This window comes from Lampris incognitus, unplaced genomic scaffold, assembly GCF_029633865.1.
Source record: "Lampris incognitus isolate fLamInc1 unplaced genomic scaffold, fLamInc1.hap2 scaffold_248, whole genome shotgun sequence".
Lineage (NCBI taxonomy): Eukaryota > Metazoa > Chordata > Actinopteri > Lampriformes > Lampridae > Lampris > Lampris incognitus.
The window spans coordinates 27214-55085 of NW_026611206.1; the positions used below are offsets into that span (position 1 = coordinate 27214).

General features: G+C 44.7%; 1 protein-coding gene across 4 annotated transcripts; it reads right to left on the reverse strand.

The window, feature by feature from the left end:
• Positions 1-27376, reverse strand: LOC130133207 (mothers against decapentaplegic homolog 2-like). 4 transcript variants are annotated; one of them, XM_056301948.1, is made up of 10 exons: positions 27114-27376; positions 17011-17100; positions 14501-14694; positions 10893-11027; positions 10201-10275; positions 9427-9480; positions 6949-7161; positions 2795-2932; positions 2467-2611; positions 1-842 (listed from the first exon to the last, which is right to left on the reverse strand). In XM_056301948.1, exons 1-10 carry the CDS (start codon positions 27374-27376, stop codon positions 719-721), a joined length of 1431 nt encoding a protein of 476 aa, XP_056157923.1. In that variant the 3' UTR covers positions 1-718. The 4 variants fall into 4 exon arrangements, with proteins under 4 accessions (XP_056157923.1, XP_056157924.1, XP_056157925.1 ...); XM_056301949.1 differs by lacking the exon at positions 17011-17100; XM_056301950.1 differs by lacking the exons at positions 10893-11027; positions 17011-17100.
• Between the last annotated feature and the right edge of the window lie 496 nt (positions 27377-27872).

The window sequence follows — 27872 nt, forward strand, 5'->3', positions numbered from 1 at the left end:
CAGCCAAGGTTAGAGATTTACTAAAAAATTCAAACAATGTAGACGGTATTTCAACCTTGTGCAGAGGTGTTAGGTGTAAAGAGGTGGCCTGGACAACTGGCTGTGCCAATGAAGGTCAAATTTTCAATCCCCACAAAAGTCACATGGCCTATTGAAGTGCCCTTGAGCAAAACACTGAGTCCCCTAGTTGTTTACTCATTTATACTTCATGCTGTTTTAAGTATGTCAGTTGACTGTTTTCACCAGTGGTAGTCCCACCATGTCACATGGTTGAACCACCACTGGTTCTGGCCATTGGTTTCCAGTCTTGTGTCCTGGATAGCCATGTTTATGGAGGACTTCTATTCAGTAAAACCAGCCAGCACAGACTTGGGTTGGGCAGAAAAAATTCATAGACATGGACTCTCCATGGCACAACACTCGAGAGCCAAGAATAAATGAGTGGTCTAGCCCGGGGTAACATTCCTCTGATATGGAGCACAAAATCCTTTGGATGCTGCAATTGATGGGTCCTTATGAGGACACTGGTCCAGAGGTGTTTTGACACCAGCCCGCTTTTGATCTGATGTTGTCCGGTTGCCATGGTGATCAAGGTCATAATGGCATCACGGCAAAATTTCATGAAAGTCAAAACAAAAGTCACATTATCGTCTGGTCCTTCAGATCAAGGGTCTTTCCTCCATTGTCTGAGTTTGCTTTAAAGTCAATGGGGTGCCGTTTAGGACATGCTAGAACAGCGGACCGAGGGTGAACCCATCTGGGTCAGTACCTTGTCCAACCACTGGAGCGGGCCATTGAGATGTAGCTCAATCCAACAGGGGGTGCTGGTCACTGTCTGTCGCCTGCAGAGATAACAAACCATTAGAAACTAGACAGGAGTGAGCTAGACACCGTATTAGAATGAACAATGCTTACCAAATTATGTAAGAGAAAATGAAATGTTCTAGCAGAGCTGGCAACATAATGAGTTTTGTCAACTTTGGTCCCGGTGACAAGATGATTAATTTCCCAGTCTTTATTTATTAGTTGCCTTTGTACTACATGCAGGTGTAAGAACTTTATTGTGGGTTTCTATGACTTGGATTTGAAGTCTACTTAACCTTGGTGTCAAACAATGCCATGTGTTCAGTTCTTTTAATTTAATAACAATTTTAAACTAAAAAAAAAAAAAAAAAAACCACGGCAAATGAAGCAACCACTTCGAGGTGCCCAGCTCCGTTCATTCCTGCAGAAAACTTGTGCCCTCTAGAGGAACACAGCAGTTACAAGAACGCTTTGCTTGGAAAATTTAGTGATGAATGTAGTAAGGTCTGTAAAAAGATCTCTAAATACTTTCCCTTCTCATCGCTTGTTCCGTAATGTTGGTAGAAAACTACAAATGATGAGCCATGTTTTCTTCTTTTTTTGACAGTTGTCAGTAGGTGTCATTGATTGTTACCATGGAAACATAGCTCGTAGATCTGAGCTAGCCTGGCGGTAGGGTGGCTAACGATTTAACATTAAAGTTAGTCTTTGCTTTTGTGTAAATCACATCAGACCAGTCTAAGAACAAAACTAAGACTGGTCTATTTCTTTATACCTTTCTAATATACCTTTGTGCAACCGGTTGCTGGTCTGATTTGGTCTGTTCTTGTCTAGTATGAAATAATCAGATGTAGTTAGGTTTGGTGTGGTGTGGTCAAGTTTAGTACAGTCTTGTGTGGTAGAGTGTGGTGTAGTCTGATCTGGTCCGTTCAGGTCCAGTGTGGGCTAATCTGATCTAGTCAGCTCTGGTGTGAGCTACTCTTGTCTAGTCAAGGTTAGTGTGAGTTTATCTGGTCAGGTCTGGTGGGCTCTAATCTGGTTTGATCAGGGTTGATGTGGTCTAATTTGGTCTGGTCAAGTCTAATGTGAGCTACTCTGCTCTGGTCAGGTCTAGTGTGAGCTAATCTGGTCAGGTCTGACATGGGTCAATTGGCTCAGATCTGGTCTGATGTGATCAAGGCTGGTCTGGTCAGGTCTGAAGTGGGCTAATCTGATCTGGTCAAGTCTGTTGTGGGATAATCAAGTCTGGTATAGATCTAATCTGACCTGGTCTAGTCTAGTCTTGTCTAATTAGGTGTGGTCAGGTGTGGTGTGGTACGGTATGGTAAAGTCTAGTATTGTCTCATTTATTGTGGCGTGGTCCGATCTGGTCCCGTCAGGTCTAGTGTGGTATGGTAAAGTCTAGCATGGTCGCATGTGGTGTGGCATGGTTCAATCTGGTCTAGTCAGGTCTACTATGGTCTAATCTGTTGTAGTGTGTTCAAGTCTAGTGTAGTCTAATGTGGTGTGGCGTGGTTCGATCTGGTCTGGTCGGGTCTGATTTGGACTACCCAAATCTAGTCTGGTCTGGTCTGGTCAGGTCCAACTCCAACTCAAGTCTATATTAGAGGTCAGAACTCAGGTAGAAATGAGACAAATTCATCTAAATAAAGTGGAACATACCTGTACTCAGCTCCCCAGCCCTTAACAAAACTCATCCTGATGGTGCACATCCTGGTGAGCTGGTAGACCGCCTCAAAGCCCTGGTTGACTGACTGGGCTAGCAGAGCAGCAAACTCCTGGTTGTTAAAAATTTTCAAATTACAACCTGAAAAGAGAGGATAGGTTACAGATGGGAGAAGAGAGGCATAGATTTACTGTCTACAAAAGGGGCGTCATTTAACATTACTGGACTGTACAGGTTAAAAGACTGCACCATGTAGAGAGACTTCTAAAGACTTAAGCCAGAGAGGGAGAGAGAGAGAGAGAGAGACTATACGTTAACATGTACCTGGTGGTATCTTGCAAACTGTGGCAGGGTGCCAGCCGTACCGCTGATTGCAGTTGGGGCTCTGGACAAAGATGGCGCTGTCGCTGAGGCATTCAGCAAAAACCTCCCCTCCAATGTAATACAACCGCACACCGCGACCTAGAGACAGACAGACAGGGAATGGGGGTGTGGATGAGCGAGAAGGCAGAAGAGGATGAGACCAAGAAAGAGAGGAAGAGTTAGTCATTCATTACATCTTTGTTAAACAGTGCAATGTGAATCCGACCCTTGGCCTGTGTGTGTGCATTTTAATAACATATTTTATTATTTTTCAAAGCCATCCAGCATGCCGAATTTCGCCACAAGAGGACGCCGTTACATAACCTCACACAAACAGGAACAACTTTTGGATCCACGGAAACAAAATCCGGGTGAAAATCCGTTTAAACTGATCTGCTCCTTTTAAAAAAATCTGGGGATTTTTCAGTGAAAATCGGTAAAAACCGAAAACGCTGAGCCTTGCATATGACACATCCATTATCTAAATGTGTTTAAATAATGGATTAAGGAGGCGTCCAGGTAGCACGGCGGTCTATTCCATTGTCTAGCAACACGGGGATCACTGATTCGAATCCCCGTGTTGCCTCCGGCTTGGTCGGGCGTCCCTACAGACACAATTGGCCGTGTCTGCGGATGGGAAGCCGGATGTGGGTATGTGTCCTGGTCGCTGCACTAGTGTCTCCTCTGGTCGGTCGGGGCGCCTGTTCAGGGGGGAGGGGGAACTGGGGGGGGGGGATAGCGTGATCCTCCAATGCACTACGTCCCCCTGGTGAAACTCCTCACTGTCAGGTGAAAAGAAGCAGCTGGCGACTCCACATGTATTGGAGGAGGCATGTGGTAGTCTGCAGCCCTCCCCGGATTGGCAGAGGGGATGGAGCAGTGACCCCAGTCAGAAGAGTGGGGTAATTGGTCAAGTACAACTGGAGAGAAAAAATATACCCAAAAAATAAGAAAAAAAAACATGGATTAAGTGATTTTTGTGACCACCAGATATCGGACGGCTGTGCTACAGAGATTTCACGACACAAACTCACGGCTAAGTCGCTCCTCACCCCCGCCCTTCTTTTCACTATGGTGGCCCAAAGGCGAACAAACAATGTGCTCGCCATCCATTTTCTTCAACTGATTCATTTTTGCAGAAGATTCGGAAGTGACAGCGTTGTTGCTTTGCTCTGCATCTTCTGGATGGCGGTGCACAGTTGTTTGCCAACATGCTCGCCGAAGAGCTTGCTAACTCCAGACATGTTTGACGTGACTACCAGCAGGGGTCACTCCACCGAGGCACAGCAAAGCAAACACTAAAGGGGAATTGAGCGACAAAATCAATTGTATGTTTTTAAAATGACTATTAAAACGACTATGATAGACTCCTGTAGCGTGATGTTAGGTTTGGCTAACCCGCAGCGTTTAAGTTTTACTCTTAATGAGGTTTATGGATTTGTCCTCCATTAATTGCGCTGAACCGTAGATGACAAACTGGAGCTGTGTGTCCAGCATGAAGAAAAGGGTGGACGACTGTGAAATGAAACCTACCTATGTAATATATGAGTGATGATTATCCATCCATCCATTACCCAAGCCGCTTATCCCAATCTGGGTCGCGGGACGCTGGAGCCTATCCCAGCAGTCATTGGGCGACAGGTGGGTAGACACCCTGGACAGGCTGCCAGTCCATCACAGGGCCGACACATTGACACCTAGGGACATTTAGTACGGCCGATTCACCTGACCTACGTGTCTTTGAACTGTGGGAGGAAACCGGAGCAACCGGAGAAAACCCACGCAGACACAGGGACAACATACCAAAACCTGGGACGCCCCCCAAGGTTGGATAACTCCGGGGGTCTAACCCAGGACCGTCTTGCTGTGAGGTGACCGCGCTAACCACTGTGCCACCATGCCGCCATTATTATTTCTTTAACGCAGCTTTAATCCCATCAGGGTCGTGGGGGGGCGGCGTCTATCCCAGGCTTTGGGCAGAAGGTAGGGAGACGTCACTGCAGTTGCCAGTATCACCAAAAGTGACAGCAAATCAAACCAAAATGATGATTTTAAAGGTCGTAGCTTTAAGGGATTTTTTTTATTCCAGCATAATTTAACACTTGTTTATTTAGCAGCTTTTTAACATCTGCTGTATTTTTCCTCATCATTTCAGCAACTGCATCTCTGCCGACATGATTGGGCAAGCCAAAACTCACGAATTTGCTTTCTTTTTAAATTATCTTTTGGACAATTTCTGTCTTCATTTGACGAGGAAGTGGAGAGTGATGACGAACTAAGCTGAGGAGAGGAAGGAAGGCGTGTTGGATTTAAACCCAACACTATGTGCTCAAGCATGAGCCATTGCGGTAACCACAAAACCACGTTTGTGATGTGTGCCAATACCCACATTCTCTTCTCCTTTTGAACACTACTAATAAACACAAGAAGGGAAGCAGATAAGGATGTCCACTGTAGCAGAAATGTTCATGTACTTCTGACGTGTATTTTTGTACGTGACTGTGAATGTGTGCAGACGTGAATCCATGTGATTTTTTTTTCTTATTTTTGTATTTTTTCTCCCAATTGTATTTACTTGGCCAATTACCCCACTCTTCCAAGCCGTCCCGGTTGCTGCTCCACCCCTTCTGCCGATCCGGGGAGGGCTGCAGACTACCACGTGCCTCCTCCGATACATGTGGAGTCGCCAGCTGCTTCTTTTCATCCGACAGTGAGGAGTTTCACCAGGGGGACGTAGCGCGTGGGAGGATCACGCTATTCCCCCGCTTCCCCTCCCCCCCGAACAGGCACCCCAACTGACCAGAGGAGGCGCAGCCGCAGCGACCAGGACATACCCACATCCGGCTTCCCACCCGCAGACACGGCTAATTGTGTCTGTAGGGACACGCGACCAAGTCGGAGGTAACGCGGGGATTCAAACCGCCGATCCCCGTGTTGGTAGGCAACGGAACAGACCGTCAAGCCACCCGGACACCCGAATCCGTGTGATTTTGACTCTACTCTTCCTATATACCCAGACTCACTGACACAAGGGAACTGCAACGATATATGTATCTTTGTATGTGTGTGTGTGAGCATGTGCAGGTGCAGGTGATGTTTCCACCGTAGGTCTTAACAACCGATTACAATTTTTTGCCCATATCTGACTTTTTCAACCGCCTGTTTACATCTCATTTTAAAAGTGACCTAAATCTGACTCCTTTGCTTACAGGGTAACTCTTTGGTTTGCCCTTGAAGCAACACGTAGATGTAGGCCAATATGAGAGATTGGTCGGCCACACGTGTATGGCACATCATTCAAAATATGACAAGAGTGCGGGCGTCTGGGTAGCATAGCAGTCTATTCCGTTGCCTACCAACACGAGGATCAGCGGTTCGAATCCCCGTGTTACCTCCGGCTTGGTCGGGTGTCCCTACAGACACAATGGTCGTGTCTGCGGATGGGAAGCCGGATGAGGGTATGTGTCCTGGTCGCTGCACTGGTGCCTTCTCTGGTTGGTCGGGGCACCTGTTCAGGGGGGAGGGGGAACTTGGGGGAATAGCGTGATCCTCCCACACGCTACGCCCCCCCGGTGAAACCCCTCACTGTCAGGTGAAAAGAAGCGGCTGGTGACTCCACATGTATCGGAGGAGGCATGTGGCAGTCTGCAGCACTCCCCAGATCGGCAGAGGGGGTGGAGCAGCGACCGGGATGGCTCGGAAGAGTGGGGTAATTGGTTGGCTACAAGGAGAAAAAGGGGGAAAAACTCCAACAAAAAAAAATATGACAAGAGTTTGAGAGTGTCGCATTTTGAATGATGTGTGACTTACAATGACCCGAATAATGTGGCCACATGAGAGTTTCGTTGGCAGATATCAGACTCCCATCTGATTTATTTCAACCTATGAATGTGGTCAAAACAAGATCTGATAATATCAGATTCCATGTGCTTTTTCTCCTGGTTACACAGTCATAATACATACCTGATCTGTGCAATATGTCAGCAAGAAACAAGACAGAATTGGGTCATTGTACCAGGCGGTCTAAACACAGCCTTAACCGTACCTGACAGCTCTTCTGATGGCGGCATTTCTGAGTTTGCAAATGTGCAAGTGTGTCCATGGCTTGTCCATACCTATATGCCTCCTTGTCATTTCTACAGTGGCGTTCCTGTTGACGTTACTCAGCAGGCCCAGGCAGAACCGCTCGGAGTTGGACGGGTCGGTGAACCCGTCGACGGTTAAGGAGGGCTGGGAGGCATGGAAGGTCTCGCCAACCCGCTGGTTAAGCTCATAGTAAGCGATCGAACACCAGAACGCTGGCTCACTGTAGGTAATCGGTTGGAGATCTGGACAAAAAGAGAGGAGGGACAGGTCATCTCTACACACTCGCCACTCCCGAATTCCTGTTCCTCCCACACGAGATTCCTGGACATTTTCCATTTGCCAATTCCGGTTGTTAACAATAACACCAACAACAATACTGACAAATAAATCAAAAGTTTTTAGGAGGCTTTAAATCCAGTGACATTCCTCACATTGTTGTATTTCTCAGTTGGGTTTCAGATATAATGCGATACTACACTTGACAGTTATGTTATTTTGTTTTTTAAAAAAAAAATGTTTTAACTTTGTTTATTAAGTTTTACATGAAAATACAAGTGCGCCACCAGTGCATTACAAAATGTTTTTATCCAAAACAGGTATAAATATATATGTATATGTACATATACGATAAACTTCTCTATTATGAAAATACTGTAAAAAAGTGACAGTCAAAAATGTTATACACAAGAACAGCATTACTGCCTCAGAAAATAAACTGAAAATAACAATAAAAAAGGAAGAAAAAAAAACAACAAAAAAATTAAGACAAAAACAAAAACGCAGCCAAAAGAGAGAGGAGGGAGAAAAAAAAAAACACCCAAAAGCAAAACATCAGTCAGCAAACAGTGGTGTCCCCCAGCCGACCGGCCAGCGCCCCGACTAAAGGGCCCGACCCACCAGCCAAGGACCAACATGTCCACCCACCCACACATGCCACAATACATTGGTATAACAGCAGTTAAACTGCACACTGCCCAGCATCAGTAGCACTGTAAACCATAAAAAAGTTCATCAGTCTGGGATAAATGGGAAAGTTATGTGATTAATAAATTGAAAAAATGGACCCCATAATTTCTGGAATTTATCAGCAGAACCACTCAGTGAAAGTCGAAGTTTTTCTAATTTAAGAAAATAGAGAACGTCTCGAGCCCAGTGAAAACAAGAAGGTGACGCCTGTGACTTCCATTTAATTACAATTAGTCTCCTTGCCAAAAAAGTGGTAAAAGCCAGGAGGTCTTTTTTTAAGTGCAAAGAGAGTTGGTAACATAGGAAAGACTCCAAACAACGCACCAAAAGCGTCAGGCTCAACTTTTCCCCCACTTATTACGGAAATTATATTAAAAACTTCTGTCCAATATTTATGCAAAGATGGGCCAAGCCAGAACATATGTATAAGATCCGCAGGTGAATGCTGGCATCTGTTGCATGCAGGGGACACCCCATCATAGAAATTGGACAAACGGGCATTAGTATAATAGGTGCGATGAACCAATTTACACTGAATAAGGCTACGCCTCGCGCAAATAGAGGATTTATGAACTCGTTTTAAAATCTCCGCCCAAATCTCCTCTGATATTGCCTCCCCCAAATCCTTCTCCCATAGACAGCTTTGTTATTTTGCCCAGACATTATCGGCATCCACACTTCTGAATAGATAAATAAATATTGCCAACCAAGTCAACAAAAAAACAAAACAAAAAAGAAAACAAAAACAAATTGAAGGATTATTCCTATTGTAGGAATTCACTATTTACATTCTTTTATTCCCATTTGTGAATTTACCACGCTATTGACATATACATTTCTTTCATATTATTTTGGAACAATTTGCATGGTATAAAAAAATCTCATTATACCCTAATTTACCCTTGCCCCCCTTGTCTACCTTTATATACCATACAATTATGTTGCATTATAATAGTATAGTATATAAAGTATATGTACATATAGCAGCCCGTTTATATATATAGTATATAACGTATACACAAGGCTCAGCGTTTTCGGTTTTTATTTTTCAAAGGCATCCAGCATGCCGAATTTCGCCACAAGAGGACACTGTTACATAACCTCACACAAGCAGGAACTTTTGGATCCGTGGAAACATAAAATCCGGGTGAAAATCAGTTTAAAAGTCTGGGTATTATTCAGTGAAAATCGGTAAAAACCGAAAACGCTGAGCCTTGAGTATATATAGTATGGCAGCCCATATAGTATCTATATAGCAGCCCGTTGGGGGTCGCGATCCGCTGTGGCGACCCCTAACGGGAGCAGCCAAAAGTAGTAGTAGTAGTAGTACTATTATGTTGCATTAGCCCCCTGTATTTCATGTGAGCGCCACACCAAGTTAAATGCCTTGTATGTGTTAGCTTGAGTATGCTAACAAAACAGATTAAATTACTTTTGATACATATTTTTCTACACATCATCAGGTGCTTTTCAGACCTGTGTCGAAACCACCGCCAGCAACCGAAACAAGAGAAAGAGGGGAGCGACAGGGATGTCCTTACCCAGCCCATGATTGACAGGTGAAAGGGTACCAGGTGAAAACTCTGCTGGTGAACCTGGAACAGACACGACATCGAGGAAAACACCGTGAAATACAACACCTGACGTAAATCAGACATGATAAACACTTCGAACCTTGGCTAGAATGAAATGGCAGACCAATTAATGCAATTAAAACACACTATGAGAATGCAAACACCTTTAGACCCAAATAAGGGTTCCCACTCTTTTTAGGAAATACTTTCCCAGGACTTTTCAAGGACATACTCCTTGCTCGGATAAACACGGCGACTGTTGCTGACAGAACGTCATATAAACATTATTATTCAGTATTATCTATCAGTGGAAGACTCACAAGTTTCTAGATGGACGGTGTGACTGAACGCACCGCCTAAACATCACACACTGATGTGGTACCTCAACAGCCAAAAGTACAGACAAAAATATGTGACTTCAGCTGATATTACGCCGAAAACACGCAACCATAGCGGGTCAAAATACAATTTCGCAGCCCGATTTTACAGTTTTCCCCGACCTCAAAAATATCTCCAGGACATTTGATCGATTTTTATAATTTTTCCAGGTGCTTTCCGTGACTGGAAATCTAGTCTCTAAACTTCCCAGATTTTCCACGAGGTATGGGTAACCGATTTTTAGTTATGCCTGCATAGTCCAGCCAAATGTGTTCCTGAAAAAGCTGAGGTGAGAAACGGTCAGAGGAGTTCCTGAACCCCAACTGGCTTTAGATCCATAAGGCCAATTTTTCTCTCGTCTACCTGATTCCATACTTCGATTCATCTGCTGGTCACTTGTCTCCCCATCTTCACTGATGTAGCCTGGTGGAGGGGTCTCTATAAAACACACACACACACACACATTAATCCAAAATGACACACCACTGGAAATACAAACCATGTACTATGGTAGGTTTATTTGTGTAAATCAATGTATCGTTTATCTGAGCGTAGGATCTATACAGGATGTGACATCACCAGCCAAAAACTAGATCTACACTTTAAATGGCAAGTTAGTCCATACTGCAGACACCTTTGTGAGATAGCAAACTATCAAATGGGGGTTCAAGCTTCAACTTCAGAAAATGATCGTCCATCACCAAGTGACAGAAATTTGTTTTTAATTTGCATGGCTCAGAAAGAAATATATTTAAAAAGAAAGCTAACACATATTTAGGAATGCACCTACCAAATAATCAATAAAATCCAAATGGAAGATAAAAACAGCTAAGTATCTACTGGCATGGCAGTGCAAATAAAGATAAAAATAGATAATAGCTAATAAACTATTTGAGTTAATTGACCTTTTACCATCCCAAAAATAAAGATGGCAGTGTAATGGCGGAAGAGGTTGGTAAAGATTTTGGGACTTGCAAGTCACAGTGGCGTCCACTGGGGGACGTTGAATAAAACTGGAATTTCCTTAATCCCACCTGATGACAGGTCATACACACCTGGAATGTAGTTATTGGGAGGGTCAATGCCCGCTGGGAAATTGGTGTTTTCCGGAATGGAGTGTGTGTAGTCATCTATTGGCGGCAGCTCGGGCAGGATCTCGGTGTGACGCGGTACCAGCACCGGGGGCAGCACTGAGAAAAAAAAAACACATTACATCAATACATATGTTATACTCCAAGACAAAGTATGTATTTCCTAAAAAACAGAATGGTATGAAAAGAAGATCGCTGATAAAAATGTCTGCTAGTTTCCTTTAATTAGGTTGGAAATAATTTGATATTTAAGAAAAGGTGTATTCTATGTGGCTAACAATCTGCAACTCTCTATAAATGTACTGGCAAGTGTTTAGCAAAAAATGAAAAATAAAATCCCAATGCCACAGGGCAGTGACTGGGACACTTTTATTTTATATATATATATATATATTATTTTTTTGAAGAGAAACTCTTGTGTTATGGTTTGACACATCTCAAATATATTTTTGCATACTTATGATGTGTACTTTTGTAACATATAATTTATTTTGGCCATGTTATGTCATTAACATGGTGGCACGGTGTCTCAGTACATGTTCTCCCCGTGTTTGCATGGGTTTCTGGGTCCTCCGGTATAGGACGACTCCCAATCTTCCAACAAATGCATGCTGGGATAGACGCCATACCTGTTTAATCTGAAATGGATTAAATGGGCACAGTTCATTAAATGGATGGATGCCGCTAGAAACACAACATGATCTTTGAGGGTGTAAGATGTCACCTGCATCTGAAAGTACAATTCAAGTCAAACCAAGTGTATTCATATGAGTATTTACATAGCAGTCCTTGATCACATTAACAGCCTCAGAAGGCTTCACATTCACACAGTGAGAAACAACACATGACAATGGACAACGCCTTCTGTGTTGACAGCCTCGATTCAGATGAGAATAAAACTACACAACAACGACAACAAAATGTGGGGAAAAAACACGTGAAACTTCGGGAAAAGCATCAGAGGGGAATTTCCTGCCCCAGGATGGGGGGGGGGCATACTACTACTACTACTACTACTACTACTACTTTCGGTTGCTCCTGTTAGGGGGCGCCACAGCAGATCATCCGTTTCCATCTCTTCCTGTCCTCTGCATCTTCCTCTGTCACACCAGCCACCTGCATGTCCTCCCTCACCACATCCATAAACCTCCTCTTTGGCCTTCCTCTTCTCCTCTTCCCTGGCAGCTCCATATTCAGCATCCTTCTCCTAATATACCCAGCATCTCTCCTCCACACATGTCCAAACCATCTCAAGTTTGCCTCTCTTGCTTTGTCTCCAAACTGTCCAACCTGAGCGGTCCCTCTAATATAATCGTTCCTAATCCTGTCCTTCTTCATCACTCCCAATGAAAATCTTATCATCTTCACCTCTACCTCCTCCAGCTCCGCCTCCCGTCTTTTCATCAGTGCCACTGCTGGTCTCACAACCATCTTGTAAACCTTCCCTTTAACTCTTGCTGGTACCCTTCTGTCGCAAATCACTCCTGACACTCTTCTCCACCCACTCCACCCTGCCTGCACTCTCTTCTTCACCTCTCTTCTGCACCCCCCATTACTTTGGACAGTTGACCCCAAGTATTTAAACTCATACACCTTCGTCACCTCTTCTCCTTGCATCCTCACCATTCTGCTGTCCTCCCTCTCATTCACACATAGGTATTCCATCTTGCTCCGGCTGACTTTCATTCCTCTTCTCTCCAGTGCATACCTCCACCTCTCCAGGCTCTCCTCAACCTGCACCCTACTCTCGCTACAGATCACAATGTCATCCGTGTACATCATCGTCCATGGGGACTCCTGCCTGATCTCGTCCGTCAACCTGTCCCATCACCATTGCAAACAAGAAAGGGCTCGGAGCGGATCCTTGATGTACTCCCACCTCCACCTTGAACCCATCTGTCATTCCAACTGCACACCTCACCACCGTCACACTCCCCTCATACATATCCTGCACCACTCCTACACACTTCTCCACAACTCCCGACTTCCTCATACAATACCACACCTCCTCTCTCGGCACCCTGCCGTATGCTTTCTCTAAATCCACAAAGACACAATGTACCTCCTTCTGACCTTCTCTATACTTCTCCATCAACACTCGCAAAGCAAATATTCACTTCTATGCACCCTATGAATTGCCTTTGTGCACTGCCTGTTAACACCTATGGCCTATCGGACTTGAACCTAGGTTTTTTGGTACTTAGTTGCGTTGTCGCCTCCTGACTAGATCCTTGCTTGTGTTGGATTAACTCTCAGATGTACGTCGCTTTAGATATAAGCGTCTGCTAAATTAAACATTGTAACATTGTAACATCTCCTAGCAGTGACGGGGGACACTGTGCTGTAGCAGATGCCGTCCTTCGGATGAGACGTTAAACCGAGGTCCTGACTCACCGCGGTCATTAAAGAGCCCACGGCACTTATCGCAAAGAGCAGGGGGGCCCCCGGTGTCCTGGCAAAATTCCCAACCTGGCTCTCTCCATCTGGCCACCCCAACCGTGCCCCCGTGTAATTCGCTCACATGGCAATTATTTGATTGATAGGGCAGTCGTCTGTTCTTCCCCTCCTTATCTCACGTCTTCCAGCTCACATCCCACCAAGGCCACTTCTCCAATTACTGTGTGCAGACGTGCTACAGTCAGCGAGCTTCCCACACATTCCTCTGCTATCGACCAACAGTCAGTCACAGGCCTTCACCAGCTCACACGGGAGAAGGCACCCCGTGGCGCCACCTTTGACCCACTACACCTAAGTTGGTTTCGTCAAACAGCAGGGTTCGTTCATGTGAAGTCTATGCTAAGACAGCACCTGAGATGTTTATACTCAAGTATAATGTTACATAATCTGCCATCTGTTAACCTCTGCTGCCACTGCAGTAATCACTGGGGTTGATGTTGTTGTTACTGATGTCAGTGATAATCCATCCATCCATCCATCCATTACCCAAACCACTCATCCTGCTCAGGGTCGCGGGGATGCTGGAGCCTATCCCAGCAGTCATTGGGCGGCGGGTAGGGAGACACCCTGGACAGACCGCCAGGCCATCACAGGGCCCACACACACACACACACACACACATACATTAACACCTAGGGACAATTTGGACTGTGGGAGGAAACCGGAGCACCCGGAGGAAACCCACGCAGACACGGGGAGAACATGCCAACTCCACACAGAGGACGACCTGGGGGGACCCCCCCCAAGGTTGGACTACCCCGGGGCTCGAACCCAGGACCTTCTTGCTGTGAGGCGACCGCACTAACCACTGTGCCACCGTGCCGCCCCCAGTGTTAGAACTGGGTTTTATTATAATTATAATTGAATATATCAGCGTTATAATATTGTCAGCGATAACGTCATCTAGGTTGTTACTGATGATCATGAATTGGCAACTGTTGTTCACGGCTTGCTGTTATGTTTGGATTAAAGAAGCATTCACTCATTTATGGATCATCACTGATTAAACAGGCAACACATACACTGACACCTACCCTAGCTAGGTGCAGCTGTCCTATACATCCACACCCACCTCCACACACACACACACACACACACATTTCCAGGCTCATTACCAGGCGTCTCCACTCTCTGGTAGTGGTAGGGGTTGACGCACACTTCGTCTTTCTTGAGGTTGAATGCGTACTGGCAGGCGTCGATGGCCCTGAGCTCATGGTGGCTGTGGAGGTCAGGCCATCGCCAAAGACGACAGTAGATGACGTGGGGCAAGCCTTTACGGTGGGACACCTGAAGACGCCCATCCAACGACCTGGGAAGGCGACAGAGGGATGGGTAAAAGTCAACCATAATCGGGAGGCGGTTCTGTGAAGATTTTACCTGAATTTCTCCGTCCACGAGAAATCAAAGTACGCTCGACTTAGTTAAAGGCTAATTCCACTTTTTACAACCTGGGTCTTATTGTCATGATTTTTGCCATCGTGCGCATCGGTTATGATGTCATTTGACTCACCTGCTTCATTTTGGAGATTTTGGAAAGTCGGGTCACTGCTGGACTCAGCTTTACAACGGCATTAAACCGGTCCTTCAAATGAAAAAAAAAAAACAAAAACCTAGTGTCTCACTCAGACTGTGTCCATGACTGTCCATCATCTATGGCTTCTCTGACCAGTGCTGACCAGCTAGTTTATGGATGGTTACCCCTCCCTACGGTGAGTATAGGCTGCTACTTCCTGCAGGGTGAACCAGGAAGTAGATCAGCCATGTCCTCCACCATTGACCATAATGGACATTTCAGCTAATAACTTAAATTTCACTTTGGTATTCACTTCCAAATATGAGGATTAGATAACTGGATTAAGTTGGACTTGTTGAAACAGGTCTGAATCCAGTAGGGGCCCTGTATCAAAAACCTACAAAATGCAGCCAGTGAGTAAAATGACATTATAACTGATATATTTAAATGAAGGTAAAAACTATGAAAATAAGACCTGGAATGACCATCCCTGATATTTGTGCTTAACTGCTGCTTTGACATTTGTTAATATCCAAAGGAGGGACGCCTTCACCATTTTGATGTAAAAAAAAAAATATGGTGGTGCAGAACATTTGTAGCACTGATGAACTTTTGTCAGTTATACTCGTCATTTCTTACCAGCGATGACCAGTATTGCCGCCACTGGGTGGCGATGTTGTCCCTCGGCTCGTGTGAGACTGGCGCTGACCCGAGGTTGTGTAGTTATTCAACACCAGCAAGGGACGCCGCGTAATGGCTGATCAGCATGCTAGCTGTGCTGTTGCGCATGTTCATCGTTAAGCTAGGTACCACATGTTAGCAATCAAGCTAACATATGCGCTATGATTTTGTAATATCGATAATCCGTTTTTGACAACAAAGACTGTTTTTAGGGGCATTTCTGACAACAATTACTGACACATCCGACCTGAGGGACAAGTTATTTTCAAAGGGGCACATATAAATAAGAACAGAGAAAAATAAAGATGGCTAACTTAAGCTGGCGTAGCGAGACCTGGTGCAGCCAGCATTAAAGCACAGGCACTGCACCAAACTACCTCGAATGTGTCTTTGCAATGGACTGTGTGGCTAAAACGACCTGTTCTAACTACACACACCGCTCGTCTCTTCTTCTGCACAGCCACAGCTGGCACAGTCAGCTAGCATAGCCAACATGTAGCTGACCATGCTTCACACATGGGCAAAGCCTTCTCACCCAATATTAACCCCATAGATTTATCTTTCCTGCAGAGACACATTAGTATTTTTGTATTTTAATTCTCAAGGGCTTAATATTAGAAAGGTACAATAAAGATGCTTAACATCATTCATTTTGATTACACCATTTTTGTTTCTATTTACTGCTGATTTTTTTATACTTTTTTTTGGGGGGGGGGGATTTTCCCCCCATTTTTCTCCCCATTTGTATCCGGCCAATCACCCCCCCTCTTCCCGGTCGCTGCTCCACCCCCTCTGCCGACCCGGGGAGGGCTGCAGACTACCACATGCCTCCTCCGAAACATGTGGAGTCACCACCTGACGGTGAGGAGTTTCGTCAGGGGGACGTAGCTGGTGGGAGGATCACGCTATTCCCCCTAGTCCCCCCCTCCCCCTCGAACAGGTGCCCTGACCGACCAGAGGAGGCGCTAGTGCAGCGACCAGGACACATAGCCACATCCAGCTTACCACCCGCAGACACGGCCAATCGTGTCTGCAGGGATGCCTGACCAAGCCGGAGGTAACATGGGGATTCCAACCGGCGAGCCACATGTTGGTAGGCAATGCAATAGACTGCCACACCACCCGGATGCCAGATTTTTTTTTTAATACTTTAATTCTTATTTGTATTATATTGTAGACCAATTATTATATTATGATACAATTGTATTATATATCATTTTTATGTTTTTATATTTTATATTTTTAGTATTAGATATTATATAATTATGTTATCATATTAGTCCGCCCTGTTATGAGTTATGAGTGTGTGTGCGAGTACAAACATGAAGGTACCAAGTGTGTTTCTGTGTATTTTCCTCTGTGTGTGTGTGTGTGTGTGTGTGTGTGTGTGTGTGTGTGTGTGTGTGTGTGTGTGTGTGTGTGTGTGGTCACCTGCTATAGTCTTGATATCCATACATGCCTGAGGAATCCCACTGCTCTATGGTGTGGCCTGAGCCTAGACCCCATAAATCTGAGCAATTACTACACACATAAGACGCACACGGACAACCCATACACAAAAACACAAAGACATGTACACAAACAAGATGCACATGCACACACACAGACACACAAACAAAAAAAAAGGATAAAAATAAAAACAATAAAAAACAAATAACATGGGAAAAGTGAAATGTTTCATCACAAATTAGTAGGATGACTTCACAAACATACTAGTCTATTATTGGCTGAGAGGTGGCAAGGCCCCGCCTTCCTCCTCCTCAATAAGAGAAGCTGATTGGATGACAGGTGATGTGACAGGTCCAAATGGGACACAGTGAATTGCTGCAATCAGGCATTGCAGGCGAATGTAAGAAATTACTCAATGTGACTTATCCTCCACATATGTATATATATATATATATATATATATATATATATATATATATATATATAGTCCATTATATTAACATATAAAATATAAATATACCACAAACATATGTGAAAATTTAGATAATGTTGGTCACCGGGTGTATCTACAGCTTCCCGGGTGTTGTAAAGGTTTAAATGAGCCAACAATTAAAAATCAAACCAATATTTTAGGATCATTGCAAAAGGGAGGGTTGTGTATAGACTACAACAAAAATGGCCGACAACCCTCAGCTCGGCAAAAGTTAAGAAAAATATCAAACACACTTTTTTTTTTTTTTTTTTTAACTGACTTTTTCCACGCCATCAAACATTTACTCGCATCCTTGTCAGTAAACAACGGACGTTTCCACATTTTCCATTATCTTACATTGCCTGAATGCACAAGGCAGCTACACAACAAGTCATTTACATTCCTTCACGTGACTTCTGGGGCACGACAGTGATGCAGCAACATGTCACACCGTAAAACAACACACGTCTGTGAAACGATGGTTTGTAAATGGGAACACACAAAATCAGGGTACACGTGTGAAGTGTGCGTGTCTGTGTGTACGGCTGAGGAAAACCACACCGGGTATTAGACACAGACAACACTCATGCTGCTAATGATGCCAACTTCAGTTTTCGTGCAGCGTTTTTCATGCAGCTCAACAAATTTCTGTGTAAGTATGTGATCAGGACAACAGGCCTCGTTCATCAATTGTTCATACGTACAAATTTGTTCTGACACACCCAAGGGATTTCTTAGCCCTGAAGTCTGTCTTAGAGACAGTGTCGAAGCTTAGACAACAGTGGCTAACAATGAGGTCCTTGCTAGCCTGGGTGACTGTTTATTGCAAGAAGTAGAGAATACAGATGTTGGGAGGTGGGGGAGGGACTACAAATAACCATCAGGTTTTGCTTCTGACTGTCAGACAATCTTGAGTCAAGTCAAGTCAAGTCAAGTCATCCATCCATCCATCCATCCATCCATCCATCCATCCATCCATCCATCCATCCATCCATCCATCCTTCCAGTATCCAAACCGCTTATTCTGCTCTCAGGGTCGCAGGGATGCTTGAGCCTATCCCAGCAGTCATTGGGCAGCAAGCGGGGAGACACCCTGGACAGGCCGCCAGGCCATCACAGGGCCCACACACACACACACACACACACACACACATTCACACCTACAGACCTGACCTACATGTCTTTGGACTGTGGGAGGAAACCGGAGCCCCTGGAGGAAACCCACACAGACACGGGGACAACATGCAAACTCCACACAGAGGACGACCCGGGACGACCCCCCAAGGTTGGACTACCCCGGGGCTCGAACCCAGGACCTTCTTGCTGTAAGGCGACCTCGCTAACCACTGCGTCACTGTGCCGCCAAGTCAATTCAAATCAAGTCCATTTTATTTGTATAGTCCAATATCACAAATGACAAATTTGCCTCAAGGGGCTTTACATCAAAAAGAGAGAACTTTTTTTTTGCTACAACTACCTAAAAAACAATAATAATAATTTACATTTTTAAAGAAACAAAAAAAATTACTAAAATTTTTTTTGAGAGCTAAAAAAAAATTCCACGGGTAAAAGAACAAATTTGCACGTACAAACGATATATGAATCAGGCCCAACGAAACCAGGATTTCCCATTTTTCCTTTTGTTGTGATTGACGTTAAGAGGCTGAAAAATTCAAAGGCGTTCCTTTCTGGAAACGCGCCGTCGTCACGCGGTGTGTCTAGACACAACAGCTTGAGAAGGATGAAGCGTGATGCTAAAAAGCAACACTAAACTTCCATTGAAAAAAAACAAACATACATAACGACGGCAACCTTTGAAAACAATGGTTGAGACAAAAGCTACACAACACCCAATAGCGTGACGGAAACACGACGGCAAGTACGACTGAAAATATGCAAGTATGCAGCTTGCATTTCGACAGGCCGACAATGAAGAGGCTGTGCAGGCATAAATCCTTGGCGTAAAATAGAGGCTCCTGAGGCTAAACGCTTTCCCTTCAGGTTTTGTGCGACTGACAAAGCGAATTGTTCTGTGACAGCAAAGAAGCGAAGCCGAGTAGAGACGAGTTGATTTTTATGAATTAAAGCTAGCATGCAGGGCTTTTACATACAAACGAACATCCGTTACGTTAAAGCCCTGATGGCCTTCTTCTGGCCCTGACAAAATGGATGTGAGCCTGAAGTGGCCCACATGTATAATAGCAAATATGGCCCAAATATGCCAAATCAAATGTGGGCCTTTTTTGGCAAAGATGCAATGCTCTGGGTAACATGTGATCTGGATGTGGCCCTGAAGTGGCCCGTGTGGTAAATGGTGAATATGGCCCAAATATCACAAAACAAATATGGCCCACCTCTGGCAAATATGTGGCACATGCGGCATTGCTATGGCTTGGTTCTGGCTCAGATCTGGCAAACAGGAGCGGACCGCCCAAGTGTCATCATTCCAAGCGGTATCTGGGCTGCAAGTGTCGGGTGTGGGACGGGTCTGGGCCACAGCAATTTTGCCGTCTGGGAGAGTTTTAAATCTGGTGTTTGGTGTGACATTCCAGCGCTGGAATACCGGTAGTGATGTGTTTTATGTCAACCAGCAAATTCTGCCTCCGATTGGTTCAGGTTAGGGTCAGAGTGGGGTTAGGGTTAGCCAGAGGCATGTGAACGCTTTCGTCACCTGGAAGCTGGATCTAAAGTGGTTTGGGAAAAAATGATAGACGCGACTGCTTTACCAGAGCTGAAGTAGCGACAGAGTAGTTTCCGATGCTCCAGAGAAAAAAGAAACCCGGCGTTGAGAGGAAGGATTAAAGTTTAAAAAAAAGAAAGCGATCAACGGCGAGGACAAACACAGATAACCATTTTCCTCGTTGGAGAGCGCTGAAAGAAGAGAAAGTACTGATGGCAGACACGGATGTCATGTTACTGCTCTTGGACAGGTTGGTATTTGTAAAATATTTGGGGTAGGCTGTGTGGCTATTAAATTTACTCTATCTAATGGATTGTTGTCTTGGGACTGTGGGAATTTCTTTGTATTTTTGTAACTATTAACCAAGCACGCGTCGACAGTGTTTGTGTAATTACTCTCACTGCCAAAAGGTGGAGACAAAAGTTCACACTGTAGGTTTAAATGAAATTAATGCTTATCAAACCTTAGCAAATGTCTAGTAGTAGCAGTAGTAGTAGTATTAGTAGCAGTAGTAGTAGTAGTAGTAGCAGTAGTAGCAAATGCAAGCAAGTCTGCTGTGGACTCTACCTATTTCAACATACAACCGCTGTGTATAGCACTGTTATTCACATTTAATGATATAACGTTGTCTATCTCAATGTAAACTGCCTATGGTACAGTGGCTAACCAGGAAGTAAGGGTTGTAGTTTTCCCATTCAGAGATTGCCCATCAATGATACCACCGGTTGTTACAAGCTCTGTGGCCTTTCAGAGACGTACAGAAGATCGGTCAGTATTATGGCTGCTAAGAGAGTGTTATCCTTGCAACACAAACATATAAAAAGCAAGATATTGTTGAAAAACGTGATTATTTCCAATGAGTCTTCCAGCAGTTAAACTCAAGGAGAGGAGGAGCGGTCAGAACGGTCATCAGATCTGCATCCACATGACCTGCTATCCCAACGCTTATCAGCTTCCTCCAGCAGACTCCTGTCATATCCTGACCTGTGGTTTGCAAAGCCTGTATGTCTCTCAGCAGGGAGGTGTGATGACTTGAGCAAGGAGCCTGAACAACATGATGCAGGAGAAAACTATTACGAAGGACAAATGACCTTTACCCAGTTAAGGTCGCTATCTAACAATCAATCTATTAATCAGTCACACGCTTTCTTCCAGGCATCATTCTTTCTTTAAAATACTTTAATCTTTTGATTTTTTTTCATTAATTCATACTAAATACTAGTTCACTCTGCTAAACCTGACATCACTACGCTAATGTTACAACTACCCTGAAACACAATAGCATCATAGCTTTGACTTAACTGTGTAGTGGTGCTACTGTTTAAGAGCCTGTGAAGGCAATTTGTTCGCCATATAATCATATATGGTGTTTTCTTACTTTTAATCTTTGACCGTGTATGACCAATACCATGTTTAACTTTAGCCTGTATTGCTTAGATAGACGCCTAAAGCTCGTATGAAACAGAACAAAGGTAGTGTTATGAAGTGTCTTCTCCATGTGAACAAATAAAGGCCTATCGTTAACTGTTAGCTGATAGCAGAGGAATGTATGAGAAAGTCACTGAGTGTAGCAAGTCTGCACACAGTAATTGAAGAAATGGCCTTGGTGGGATGTGAGCTGGAAGACATGAGATGAGGAGGAGAAGACCAACCAACTGCCCAATAGTCACCCCCCATGGAAGCTCACCTGCTTACTATAAAGGGGGAGCGTTTTCGGCAGGGGTGCACGCACTCTAGTATGTAGTTTGTGTGCCTTATTAAAGTGTGAAAATACTTTTAGCGATTTTTGTCTCGCACCCCCTTTAATGTCAGCGTGGAATTAAATAATGACAAGACAAGCCTGACGAAGAGTCATATCATTACATTATTAGTGTGTTACAAGTGATGAAATGATTAATAAATTAATTGATCAATCAAGTTGATCAAAAGAAAATGAATCGATTGCAATTTCAGTGGTCGACTAATCGTTTGAGACGTTCATCGAGTAAGAATACCAAGCTTTTGTTGGTTGCAGTTTCATACATGCTAAGATTAGCTAGCCTTCCTCTGATTTAACCCATCCTATGGGATAGGAGCAGTGGGCTGCTGCAGCACCCGCGGACCACCTCCAGTTCTTCTTTCGATTGCCTTGCTCAGGGGCACAAACAGGAGTATTAACCCTAACATGCATGTCTTTTTGTAGTTGCAGCCATAAGAGAGACAGTCCCAAAACTAAAGCAAATGTATGGGCAAAATCTTACCCTTCTGTAGTGAAAACAATCATGACAGCATTATATTGTGATTCGCTCTCATGTGACACATTTGACTCTCTGGTACCACTATTGTATTATTGATACACTGGTACAAAGTTTTTCGGTCTTTATTAAATATACTGTATGGATTAAGGATTTTACATTGTAATTATCTAATTTCTGAAGTAATCTACTATTTTGAGTTTTCTGTTAAACTTATTTTGCACAGATTAAAATGACTAGTTACTGTGAGACAAAGTAATACAGTATATGATTGCTTTTGAAAAAGAATATTTTACCATTATGGTATATTTCCCTCAGTTAAACAGATATTGCAAAGTATTGTAGATGATTATCTTGTTATGTACTGCATATCACAGAACCAGCTGTGTCCTGAAACCTCCATTGTTGTGGGAGTTTTAGAGTATGAGCAACACAACACTGAGGATGACCCAAATAAGAAGAGCGGTTGGGACCACACAAGGAGATACAGTCTCTTCAATGTCTTTTGAAAGAGACTCTATGTGTTATAATGTTCGACAGCCCAAACTCATGACTAATAAATATGCTGAGGATATCAGCTAGTAGCAGCACGTTTGGGGACAGTTTGAGACATCTGTGCACAAAAATCCCAAATTGAGAAACAAAAACAAAAAAACAGACAAGTTTAGCTATGTGAGGTCATATCTCACGGCTCCAGCAGCTATCGGTCTTTCGGACTTGGGCCGTTTCCAAGGGCAATGCGACGCCGGGCGCCATCTTCCAAGGATCAGAGGCATTGTTTACGAATTAGCTAGCACTTTAGCCATTGACTTTGCCATATATTACCGTTACCTTTGCCTTTACCCTTACCTCACTGAGATGTTTAAAGAACGATACAAAGAAAAGGTGACATACAGAGACAAATTATGTCCCGATGCCAAACGTCGTTATTTGACAAAATTGAATGCCCTAAATAACATTGATCCCTACGAGCTGCCAACGAAAGAATGGAGCCACGACCCAGACAAGCTTCCTCCACTAACTTATATGGACACGGTAAATTACCTCGTCTATGGTATTAGTGTTTACACAATGGACCAGTTTAAATCGTTTAAATCCCTCGAAGCACACGGGCAATTTACCAATGGATGGGTTCAAGATCTCCACAGCTTCAAGCCAACAGGCTGTGACAACACCGTGATCTTCGCAAAGGTAAGAGCTAGCTTTATCTAACTGTCTACATTGACCATCATAACAGGTTATTGCCTTCACCTAAACAAATGAATCAATTATCGGTCTTTCAGACTTGGGCCGTTTCCAAGGGCAACGCGACACCGGGCGCCATCTTCCAAGGATCAGAGGCATTGTGACATCACGACCGAAAGACCGATTGTTGTTGCAGGATTACCCCTGACTGAAGCAAATTACGATAACGTAATACAATGGCTACAGAAAAGGTTTGGTATACAAAATTTGGTTATTAATGCACATATGACCAAACATCTGAATCTTAACCCTGTTGAGAATGCCAGTGATATCAAGGCACGTGGATATTTGTATGATAACTGTAAAATACAGAGTCATGATTTGGCTTCTATGGCAGTCATTTCTGACCGTTATGGTAGTCTGCTGTGTCCAGTTCTGATGAAACGCCTCCCTGTGGAGACGACTCTTGAGGTTTACCAAACAAAGCGGAGGAGGAGGATTTCTGGAAGGTTGAGAAACTGATGGGCTTCGTGAAGAAGGAAGCGGACATCCGAGAGCGCACCGCTAACATGACCAAGACCACAAAGGAGCACACAAGTAAGGAACGTGAAAGAGGCCCACACGTATGATGACGCCATCTGCACCTTATGCTTCAAATCGAACTGACAGACAATTTTGCTTCTTTTTACCGATATATGATCACATGTCTAAACAGCGCAAGTGAGATGCCTGTGCCTGAAAAGCGAGAGAAGTTGAGAAAATGAAGAAGATGCTTTCTGTGTTGTGGAACCAGGCATGTTGCCAAGGATTGTCGTACCAAAGGCATCTCTTGTGAGAAATGTAATCGATGTCACCACAAAGCCCTTTGCTCCTGTGATGGAAATGAATGGACAAAGGTAAATGAGCCGGCAGATGCGGTGTCTCCCAGTGAATCCAAATGAGAGACAGTTCTCCTTCAGACGGCTACTGCCTGGATAGAAACTCCAGTGAAAAGACAACTCACTTGTTGTCTATTAGATGGAGGTAGGCTGCATACCTTTGTGCATCAAGATCTCTCCTGTTTGCTAAACCTCCCCAAAATAGGTGAAGAGACTCTGAGACTACACACATTTGGCTCTGGTGAACCAAAGCAGATCACTTGTAGTAAAGGAAAACTAAGAGGGGGCAATATTAGAAATGATGTGCCTTGTAAAGCTGACTGCAGGGGGACTGCCCTTGCTTTCTTTGGTTAAACGGGAACCTTTGGTGCCACATAGTAACATCTTCCATCCATCCATTATCCAAGCTGCTTATCCCAACCGGGGTCACGGGATGATGGAGCCTATCCCGGCAGCTACTGGGCAGCATGCTGGGAGACTTACTGGACAAGCTGCCAGTCCATCACACGGCCAACACACACACATTCACACCTACGGACGATTTAGTACGGCCAATTCACCTGACCTACATGTCTTTGGACTGTGGGAGGAAACGGGAGCACCCGGGGAAAACTCACACAGACACGGGAAGAACATGCAAACGCCACACAGAGGAGGAACGGGACGACTCCCAACGTTGGACTACCCCGGGGCTCGAACCCAGGACCTTCTTGCTGTGAGGCAGCCACGCTAACCACTGCACCACCGTGTTGCCCCAGTAACATCTTGTCAATCCCTTTTATCTGCGTCCTTAGCTCGTGTGAGATATCTCAGAAGTGAGGCGGGGGGTGGGGTGTCTATGAACGATCTATGACATTGTCCTTATTGTACTGGGTAGAAAAGACTGTTCTACTTCTCCCAGATTTTTCTGACCCCTTCCAAATACCAGCAGTGGGGCGCTGGGGGCCATAGGTTAGCGTGTGGACCCCTTCTCTGTTTAAATGACCCCTGTCCATACCAAAACGGTTTCACTACTCCCACAACAGGCCGAAGTTGTCGACCCTCTAACACTCTAACCTAACACTCGTGGCATCACATGACAGACGGCCGTTTCCTCCAATCAGGTTTCACTTCTGCTGCCCCGCCAGCCCCTCGGCATGGCGCAGTGAGGAAGTGGACCCAGTGTTGCACAACAGAAACCTATCTTTGTGGTTGCAATACACGACAAATATTTTCATGTGTAGACATACTCGCTGCTGCATTTTGGTTTCGGAGTGGGGGATTTTGTGTGTATGTGCGAGGGTGCATATGTTTGTGCATATGTGTGTGAGACAGATCGCCGGTCCGACCTGTGAATGTGTGCGGCAACAGTTTTTGAGGCAGTGCACAAGAGTAAGCCTGCATCCATGTTGATCCCCAAAGATTTTGAAAATTTTCCACCAGGTTTAGAAAAAAAAAATCGCTTTAAAGAAAATCTGTAGTCCACACTGAAACACAGAAACACAAAGAAATGCAAAAAGTTTCTTATATTAGGCATGCGCACAAAAATTAAGCGTTAATCACATGACAATGTGACACCGGCTTAGTGTGGATGGAAAGCCAAAACCAAGAAAAAAGTTTTTGAATGTTCCCAGGTTAGTGTAGCCTCAACCAATCTGTATGTGAGTCTGTGCGAGAGTAGGCATGGGATAAAAAGAGTGTGTGTATGTGTGTGTGTGCATGTGTGCATGTGTGATTCCAATGCTTGCTTTGTAAAGGGGCTACACGTAAGAGTTCAGCTTTCCTGAAGATTAACCCATCCATCCATCCGTTATCCAAACCGTTTATCCTGCCCTCAGGGTCACGGGGATGCTGGAGCCTATCCCAGCAGTCATTGGGCGGCAGGCGGGGAGACACCCTGGACAGGCCACCAGTCCATCACAGGGCCCCCACACACACACACACATTCACACCTAGGGACAATTTAGTACGGTCGGTTCACCTGGCCTACATGTCTTTGGACTGTGGGAGGAAACCGGAGGCCCCGGAGGAAACCCACACAGACACGGGGAGAACATCCAAACTCCCCACAGAGGACGACCCAGGACGAACCCCAAGGTTGGACTACCCCGGGGCTCGAACCCAGGACCTTCTTGCTGTGAGGCGACTGCGCTAACCATTGCGCCACCGTGCCTCCCCCCGGAAGATTAATATAATTGGTAAATATCAGCAAGGGTTGCTGAATGTTATGTAAACACTGTTTGTAATGTAATGTAAAAACACTCAATATTTCCTTTTCCTCAGACCTCTGTCTTCAAAACCACAAGAGACAGCCTGGCTTAGGGCTTTTGTTGTGTTAACTCCTGCCCCCCCCCCCTCCCAAATAAAAATGTGGCCCATACTCAAATTATGCAGCAATCACAGGAAATTGATATCTATTGAAAATTTCACATGTCAACAGATATGCTTGACTCGAGCTGAGTTGTTGTTGTTCACATGACTGACCAGCAGAGGTCAGCATTCAGGAGAATATTCACACAACACATTTAACACATTTAACTCCAGTCAAATAGGTGTGTGTGTGTGTGTGTGTGTGTGTGTGTGTGTGTGTGTGTGTGTGTGTGTGTGTGTGTGTGTGTGTGTGTGTGTGTGTGTGTGTGTGTGTGTCCGCCCCTCACCTGGGTATGGTGACACACTTGGTGTTGCTGTTCTGCGTGCTGATGGCTTTCTCCAGCTCCTCCAGCTGGCCCGTCTTCTTCAGCTTCTTCACCAGGCTCTTCACCGCCTTCTCGCACCACTTCTCCTCCTGCCCTCCTCCATTCTGCTCACCTCCACCTCCTATCCCTCCTCCTCCACCCGCACCCCCGCTTCCTGCAGGAGTCTTCTTCCACCCCAGGAGACGTTTTACAACCGGGGGAGTGAAGGGGAGGATGGACGACATAGTAGCCCGTGTGTGTGTGTGTGTGTGTAGTATTATTTTGTATTTTGCTAGCTCAGTTAATTTAGCTTGTGTGTGTGTGTGTGTGTGTGTGTGTGTGTGTGTGTGTGTGTGTGTGTGTGTGTGTGTGTGTTAAGGCCTACCACAGCTGTGTGGTTGCGGTGGATTTCCAAATCATAGATTTTACCAGGGGGAGTTAAAGTGACCAAACTCCCATCCGGTCCTCTAAATAAAAAGGGAGGCCACACCCCAACTTTAGCTACAACAAGGTAAATAACATGTCCCCGAGTGGACCCCTTTGAAGGAACAGGGGCTCAAATGCTTAGTGGCTTTTCCAAGCTGACAGGAAATAATGACTGGTTAGCTTGGTAGAAGTGATAGCGTGGAGCTAGCATAGCACGGAGCTAGCATAGCATGGTCCACATGACATTAGCGGAGTCTATGGATCTGTAATAAAACGTAGGTCTAGAAGACCTGCATGTGGGTTGGGTCCCTCGGT